At 62.0% G+C, this 8,871-nt stretch overlaps 1 protein-coding gene across 1 annotated transcript in view; it reads left to right on the forward strand.

The window, feature by feature from the left end:
- The window catches only part of SLC8A2 (solute carrier family 8 member A2), a 61,389-nt gene extending 54,981 nt beyond the window's left edge, over positions 1 to 6,408 (forward strand). The window contains exons 5-7 of the mRNA XM_008175045.3: positions 292 to 391; positions 829 to 1,104; positions 1,991 to 6,408. Coding sequence (XP_008173267.2) covers positions 292 to 391; positions 829 to 1,104; positions 1,991 to 2,367 — 753 coding nt within the window. The 3' untranslated portion in view covers positions 2,368 to 6,408. The remainder of the gene's footprint in view (positions 1 to 291; positions 392 to 828; positions 1,105 to 1,990) is intronic.
- The last annotated feature ends 2,463 nt before the right edge of the window (positions 6,409 to 8,871 follow it).

Below are 8,871 nucleotides of genomic sequence, written 5' to 3' on the forward strand. Positions count from 1 at the left end.
CGACACCCACCCCGCTTTCGAACCTCTAAGGCAGCCAGGTGGGAATTTGGGGCCTGTGTGGTCCCCCCCCCCCGCCAATGTGCCCAAGCGCAGGGACCCACTGCTAGAGGGCGACAGGGGGGTCGCTCTCCAGGGCCCGTTCCGCCCACGAGCCTGGGAATGGAGCTGAGATCTGGCCAACTCATCTCGCGGAGGGGCACACGGAGTGGACCGTGCTGGTCCCGCCCTCCCCCCTCACCCCCCCGATTTGGTACCTGGAGACTGACTGAGCCCCTCCCCCGTCCCCGACAGAACACCGTGGACAAGCTGATCAAGAAAACCAACCTGGCCCTGGTCATCGGCACCCACTCCTGGAGGGAGCAGTTCCTGGACGCCATCACCGTGAGCGCAGGTGGGTGCCGGGGCTGGCCTGGGTATAACCAGCCTCCCGTGCTCCACCCCAGAGGTTGTTGCATCTCAGCACTGGGTGAGGGATCCCTATATAAATAGCTCCTGTGTCCCACCCCAGAGGTGGCTGCATCTCCGCAGTGGGTGAGGGATCCCTGTATAACCAGCCCATGCGCCCCACACCAGACGTAGCTCCATCCAGCGTTGGACGAGGGGTCCCTGTATAACCAGCCCCCATGCCCCACCCCAGAAGTGGCTGCATCTCAGTGCCAGGCCAGGGACCCTAGATAACCAGCCCCCAGGTCCCACACCAGAGGGGCTGTATCTCAGTGACAGGTGAGGGATCCATGTATGCCCAGCCCCGCGCCCCACCCCAGAAGTGGCCGCATTTCAGCACTGCGGGGCTGGCACGCTGGCTGACATGCTGCCGTTCCCCGCCAGGTGATGAGGAAGAGGAGGAGGACGGGCGGGAGGAGAAGCTCCCGTCCTGCTTTGACTACGTCATGCACTTCCTGACGGTGTTCTGGAAGGTGTTGTTCGCCTGCGTGCCGCCCACCGAGTACTGGAACGGCTGGGCCTGTTTCAGCGTCTCCATCCTGGTGATCGGGCTCCTCACCGCCCTCATCGGGGACCTGGCCTCCCACTTTGGCTGCACCGTGGGCCTCAAGGACTCCGTCAATGCCGTGGTCTTCGTCGCCTTGGGCACCTCCATCCCGGGTATGGAGCCTGGCACGGCCCGTGAGCGACACAGGGCTGGGGCTGGGCAGTGCCAGGGGAAAGCCAGGGGTTGTGGGGGGCGCTTTCCCCATGCAGTGTGGCACTAGGGGGCGCTGGAGTGAGGGGCACTGGCAGGTCTGGGGAGAGCCCAGGGCTGGGCTAGCAGGGGCTGCGGGTCGGGAGTGAGGGGCACCGGCAGAGCTGGGTGCGGGGCAGGGCTGGGCTAGCAGGGGGCTGCGGGTCGGGAGTGAGAGGCACTGGCAGAGCTGGGTGGGGGGCAGGGCTGGGCTAGCAGGGGGCTGCGGGTCGGGAGTGAGAGGCACCGGCAGAGCTGGGGGGACCCAGGGCTGGGCTGGCAGGGGCTGCAGGTCAGGAGTGAGGGGCACTGGCAGGGCTGGGGGGGGCAGGGCTGGGCTAGCAGGGGCTGCGGGTCGGGAGTGAGGGGCACCGGCAGAGCTGGGGGGGGCAGGGCTGGGCTAGCAGGGGCTGCGGGTCGGAAGTGAGGGGCACCGGCAGAGCTGGGTGGGGGGAGCTCAGGGCTGGGCTGGCAGGGGCTGCGGGTCAGAAGTGAGGGGCACTGGCAGAGCTGGGGGGCCAGGGCTGGGCTAGCAGGGGCTGCGGGTCGGAAGTGAGGGGCACCGGCAGAGCTGGGGGGCCAGGGCTGGGCTGGCAGGGGCTGCGGGTCGGGAGTGAGGGGCACTGGCAGAGCTGGGGGGGCCCAGGGCTGGGCTAGCAGGGGCTGTGGGTCGGGAGTGAGAGGCACTGGCAGAGCTGGGTGCAGGGCAGGGCTGGGCTGGCAGGGATGTTGGGATGTAAGGTGTCAGCCCCACCAGCCAGTCCCCAGCCAGGGGGCCCCATGAGCTGATGCCCCGTCTCTCCCCTCCAGACACCTTTGCCAGCAAGGTGGCCGCCCTGCAGGACCAATGCGCCGACGCCTCCATCGGCAACGTGACGGGGAGCAACGCGGTGAACGTGTTCCTGGGCCTGGGCGTGGCCTGGTCGGTGGCCGCCATCTACTGGGCCGCGCAGGGCCAGGACTTCAAGGTGCAGACGGGCACCCTGGCCTTCTCCGTCACCCTCTTCACCATCTTCGCCTTCGTGTGCATCAGCGTGCTCATGTACCGCCGCCGGCCGAGCATCGGGGGTGAGCTGGGGGGCCCCCGGCCGGCCAAGCTCCTCACCGCCGGCCTCTTCCTCGGCCTCTGGTTCCTCTACATCCTCTTCTCCAGCCTCGAGGCCTATTGCCACATCCGGGGCTTCTGAGCTAGTGTCGGGGGTGGGGACACTGCCCCCCCTCCACCGTCCCCTTTGCCCAGAGACACCGCCTGGGGGGGAAAGGGGGAGGTCCTGCTCCATCCCAGCACCCAGATCTTTGAGTGTCCTCGTTTGTTTTTGTAGGGTCTGCGTGGAACCAGGAGCTGCCCCCCCAATCTGTCATGGGTGCAGCCATTATATGGGGGGACGAGGCCCCCCTAATTTTTAGCACCTCATTGATGTCACCTCCCCCCTATGAACAATGCCATGAACATCGGATCTGGCACAGCCCCCCCCCCAGCTTATAGGGGGTGTTTGGAAGTGAGCGTGACCCCTAGGGGCTGGTGAGGTTTGGGGGGATCGGCGGGGAGTGAGGTTTGGGGAGATTGCAGGGCAGTGAGGTTTGGGGGGATTGGAGGGGAGCGAGGTTTAGGAGAAGGGGAAGTTGGGGGGGCGCTACAATCCCCCCCCCATGGTGTTTTCGTTTAACTTGTTTTGTTCTGCATTGTGCTCTTCTCCTGGGGTCTGGGGGCGGGCTGGGGCATCGGCCGGACACAGGGACTCAAACTGCAGCTGCGCCTGGAGGGGTGATTTGGGGGACGGGGGTGACTCGATCCCCACCCCGCCCCCGGCTCTGGAGAGGTGCAAGAACCAGCAGCCGGATCCCACCTGCTGCGGAAGAAGGGCGCCCCCCCCCACGTGTCGGCCTGTCGCAGGGGGCCGCGCGCAGTGGGGGGCTCTGGGAGCCAGGCAGCTGGGCTGATGGTGTGTGCCTCCCCCCCGCGCCGCACCCCCATTGGTTTCATCGCCGGCCTCTCGCCTCTGGCCGCCCGCTCATAAACACGGGGTGGCACTGGGCCCCCTGCTCCACAGCCTGGTGTGACGCCCCGGTGCAGACATGTGTATACATATTGCGTACGCACACACACACACACTGCATACGCACGTACACACACACACACACCCTGCATGTAGACACACACACACTGTGTGCACACACACGCACACACCCTGCACGTCTACGTGCACACACACACACACACACTGCATGTGTATACATACTGCGCACACACACACACTGTGCACACACACTGCGTGCACACACACACACCCCCTGCACGTAGACACACACACACACTGTGTGCACACGCACACACACACTACACACGTATACATACTGAGTGCGCACACACTGCACATAGACACACACACACACTGCGCATGCATACATACTGCATGCATGCACACACACTGCACGTGTATACATACTGCGCGCGCTCACACACACTACTGTATGGACACACTTTACACATGCATGCACATGCTGCACATAGACACACACAAAACGCACTCTGCAAGCACAGGCACACACACTGCACAAACAGTTCACACATACACTGCACACACCCCATGACTCCCATTCACATTTGCACACACACATACTGCATGCACATGCACTGCATTTGTGTACACACACACACACACACACACACCATGCACACACATTCTGCAGGCACATGTGCACACACAATCACACATACACTGCACACACACCATTCACATTTGCACACACACACATGTGTCCACACACTCCATGTGTACACATGCACTCTGCAGGCACACATGCAGACACTGCACAAACATTCACACATAGACTGCACACACCCCGTTCACATTTGCACACACACACATACGTGCATGAACACACACAACATGCACGTGCACTCTGTAGGCACACGCTAACACACTGCACACACATTCACTACACACACCTGTTCACATTTGCACACATGCTATAGACACACACTGCATGCATGTACACACACTGCATGTGTGCGCGCACACCCACTGCACACACATATGCACTACACCAGACACAGACACACACCTGTTCACATTTGCACCCACGCTACAGACGCACCCACACACCACAGAACACACATACAACACACATGCAGACTAGTCACAAAGTGCAAATACACACAGAGCAAACCCCCCCCCCACCATTCCCCTCTCCCAGTGCCTCTTCACACACCCCGTTCCACCGGGCGGGACCTGGCCCACGGGGGGTGTCATCATTCCATGGGGCAGGGCACGATCTGCCCCACGGTGGTGCTGGGGTGTGTGTGTGGTGGGGGGGTCATCCCTTGCAGCACCTGGCATCTGATTCAGCCATGTAGCTTGTCAGTCACCACGTGGAGCTGAGGGGTGATCAAAGTCCCAAATTGCATTAACCCCCGAACCGCAGAGGCCTTGCCCCACTGGGACGCTGTGATCTGTCCTTGCCCCCCCCCCCCCGAGACCTGTGTCAAGCCATTGATGGGAGCCGTTCGCAAAGGGGGACATAGGGTCCGATCCCTGCTGTGTGAGGCCCATTGGCTTGGGGTGGGGGTGAGGATGGGGGTGCGTGACATCATTTCTAATACCAGGGATCTTTTGCCTGGCGCTGAGAGACAGCCACCTCTGGGGTGGGACACAGCCGCTGATTGTACAAGGGAGCGTCAGTAAAGCCAATGGCTCAGGTGTCTGCGTTGCTCACCGGCGGCACGGCTCAGATGCGGACGAGCCACTCCAGAATTTCCAGCGGGCGGGGGCTTTTTTCCATGGGTTTTTTTTCCATGCTGAATTTCAAGTTTTGGGTGAAAAGAAACCCTACATCTATAATATTTTGGCTGCAAACAAGAAATATTTGAAGTCGGAAATGCCCGTGCAGTGCCTCATGGGTGGGGTAGTTCAGCTCCCAGCCCCCCCTCTTAATTGGGCTGCTTGATTGGACTACATCTCCCATGAAGCACCACAGCCTTCCTGCTTGGCCGCGGTGCAACATGGGAAGTGAAGTCCGGCCGGGGAGCGCTGCCCATAGAGGCAAATGGGAGCAGAAGGCTCCCAAACTACAACTCCCACGGAGCTCCGCGGACGCAGGCCAGGCGGGACATATTTTCATTTTGGGTTGAAAATTGTTCATTTTGGGGGTGTTCGGGGGGTGTTAAAACAAAACATGGACATTTTGGGCGGGATGCAGCCAAGTCTGTCGGAAACCCAATTTTCGAAAGAACCGTTTGGGTGACAATTAAGCCCTAATTAGGGCCTGGGGTGGGCTTTGGCTGGGGTGGTGCAACTGGGTCATTTCCCGTTAGGTGTGCACGTCTTTCAAAGGGGGGGGGGGGGAACATTACGTTTTATTCTTTCCGAAAAGTAGTCCCAAAGTCCAGGCGCAAACAAGCCTTATTAAGTGGGGGTGGTGGGGGGAAATACGGGTCCTTTTCAAAGTGGCTGGGGGTTAGCCAGTGTTCCCGACTCTCACAATGCGGGGTGAGGTTTATAAAGCCCCAGCTCCGGGGTGGGTGGAATTAGCCAAGACTCTTGACTTTAATATATATTTTTAAAAGTTTCTAGCCCTTCTAGCTGCAGAGAAAAACCCCACAGCGCCACTGCCAGACGCCAACATGAACACACCCTTCCAGGCCCTGCTGTGTATTTTTTCCAAATGCCCCGGATTTTTTAAGCGCCTCTCCATTGGCTGCCTTGTAATTTTTGCACAGGCCAGGCGTGGGCAGCCCAGGGTGACCAGACAGCAAGTGTGAAAAATCGGGACGGGGATGGGGGGTACTAGGAGCCTATATAAGAAAAAGGCCCAAATATTAGGACTGTCCCTATAAAATCGGGACATCTGGTCACCCTCCGTGGGCCCTTCCACGAGCCACGTGGCTGGGGCTGCGTGGAGAGAGATGGCCCCACACAAAGGGCAGGGTTTTTAACCTGGATTTCTTACTGCTGCGTCCCGGTGTTTTTGGACAAGGACACTTTTCAGACAAGGGATTTTGTAGCTGGACGGCCTGGGCCGGGGCAGGGAGAGAGGCCGTCTCCCACGCCGTCTTTCTAGTCTCTTTCTTCTCTGTCGGTAGTTTCGTCCGTCTCCCTTTGAAACGCTGGGTCTCTTTCTGTACGAGTCCCCATAAACCTTTGAATATTGCCTGTTAACTTCTTTGTGGCCGAGTAAGGGAGGGGGGGGAACGTGCATGCCACCCTCCAGGACGGACGGCTATCTTTCCGAATTTTTGAAGAAGAAAAAAAAAGAGATGCAAGACCTTTGTGTTTTGACTTCGAGGGAGGGGGGAGCAGTTGCTTTCTTGCTCGGCTGGGTTCCCCGCTGTCCCCTAACCAGGGGCTCCCCCCATCTAACCCCGTTGCCCTGGCCCTTCCAGCCACCCACGATCAGGTCAATGGATTCAGCTAACACGCTCTCTTTGCCCCACCTTTCCACCCTGGGTCAGCTCGATGGACCCTGGTGCCGTCCCCCCCGCCAAATGCCCCATGTCCTGGGTGAGTCATGGAGAGATACAGACTTTTGGGGGCTAAGTACACAGAGTGTCGTTACCAAGGGAGACCGCTAGAGGACGCTCCACCACCGAAAACCGAGCGGTGACCGGAGCTTGTGGCCAGATGTTGCATGTTCTGCATTGTCTCAGGCGTTTGGATGTAGCGTTGTTTATGGGATGCGCTGCTCTCACCACTAGACCCTGCTCCCCTCCCAGAGCCAGGGAGACAACCCAGGAGTCCTGGCACCCAGCCCCCCACCCGTCGCTCTAACCACTAGACCCCAGTCCCCTCCCAGAGCTGGGGAGAGAACCCAGGAGTCCTGGTTCCCAGCCCAAACCACTAGACCCCACTCCCCTCCCAGAGCTGGGGAGAGGACCCAGGAGTCCTGGCTCCCAGCCCCCCCCCCTCCACAACCACCAGACCCTGCTCCCCTCCCAGAGCCAGGGAGAGAACCCAGGAGTCCTGGCACCCAGCCCCCCCACCTGCTGCTCTAACCACTAGACCCCACTCCCCTCCCAGAGCCAGGGAGAGAACCCAGGAATCCTGGATCCCAGCCCCCTGCTCTAACCACTAGACCCCACTCCCATCCCAGAGCTGGGAGAGAACCCAGGAGTCCTGGCTCCCAGGCCCCCCTGCTCTAACCACTAGACCCCACTCCCCTCCCAGAGCTGGGAGAGAACCCAGGAGTCCTGGCTCCCAGACACTTGGCCCAAGGGGTGCGAGGCTCCCAACTCCCTTTGCGGCTCTGGGCCTTTGTGTTGGGGGGGGAGGGGTTAAGCGGGGACTCCCTCCTCCACAGTTGCAAAGCCAGGCCCCCGGTCCCACCCGGCCCCTAACTCGGGGGTTGCTCTGCGCTACCCACGTAGGAAGTTCCCCCGTCCTGCCACAAGGTGGCGCAGCTGCTCCAGCCGTGGGGCGGGCGAGGCGCCTGGTGCCCGTGGGCCTGGAGCGGGATAGAGACCAGTCCGCGGAGCCGCTGGGGGGCGGTTATTGCCTGGGCAGCGGCAACCCCCCCCCCCCCAAATAGCCAGGGGCAAATCTAGCCCAAAGAGAGGGCAGCCAGGACTAGTGTGTGGGCTCAGCGGGGGGCGCTCTCCCCTCCCGGTCAGTCCTGACCCCAGTGCCCAGCGGGGCACTACGGGGCGCTGTGGGGCAGGGGGCTCAGCGGGGGGCGCTCTCCCCTCCCGGTCAGTCCTGACCCCAGTGCCCAGCGGGGCACTACGGGGCGCTGTGGGGCAGGGGGCTCAGCGGGGGGCGCTCTCCCCTCCCGGTCAGTCCTGACCCCAGTGCCCAGTGGGGCACTACGGGATGCTGTGGGGCAGGGGGCTCAGTGGGGGGTGCTGTGGGGCAGGGGGCTCAGGGGGGGCGCTCTCCACTAGCTCCGTGGTCGTCCCGCAGCGACCCCCCCTTTGCCGGGCCGGGGCCCTCAGACCTGCTGAGCCAACTCCCCCTGTCCGGGGGCCCTGCTGGGGGCAAGGGCGGGCCCCAAAGTGGCGTCCCTTGAATCGGGTCAGCTCGCCCCCGCCCAGCAATGCCGCTGAGAGGAGCCCACACAACTGCCCCCCGGAGTCGGCGCCGATTGAGGCGGGTAGTGTAGACCTAGCCCTAGAGACAGGCGTAGGGGTGGGTGCAGGCGCTAGGCCCTCGCACACCCACACACCAGCCCCTTGCACGCGCACACACACACGGCCAGTGCATTCATGGCCACGCTATGGAAGCGCCCCCCTTACCTCCCCCACGCCGGGTCTGGGCAGCACCTGCGTGGGGGGGGGCCCTGGCTGGGGGCGGGCATGCTACCGCAATACACCGAGTCAGAATGATTTAACACCCAGCTTTTCAGCAGCAGCGCTCCAGATGCGTTACCGTCGACTTGCACCACTAGACCCCACTCCGCTCCAGCCCGGGAGAGAACCCAGGAGTCCTGGCTCCCAGCCCCCCCTGCTCTCACCACTACACCCCACTCCCCTCCCAGAACTGGGGAGAGAACCCAGGAGTCCTGGCTCCCAGCCCCTCCTGCTCTAACCACTAGACACACTCCCCTCCCAGAGCTGGGGAGAGAACCCAGGAGTCCTGGCTCCCAGCCCCCTGCTCTCACCACTACACCCCACTCCCCTCCCAGAACTGGGGAGAGAACCCAGGAGTCCTGGCTCCCAGCCCCCCCTGCTCTCACCACTACACCCCACTCCCCTCCCA

This window comes from Chrysemys picta, chromosome 17 (assembly GCF_011386835.1).
Source record: "Chrysemys picta bellii isolate R12L10 chromosome 17, ASM1138683v2, whole genome shotgun sequence".
NCBI lineage: Eukaryota > Metazoa > Chordata > Testudines > Emydidae > Chrysemys > Chrysemys picta.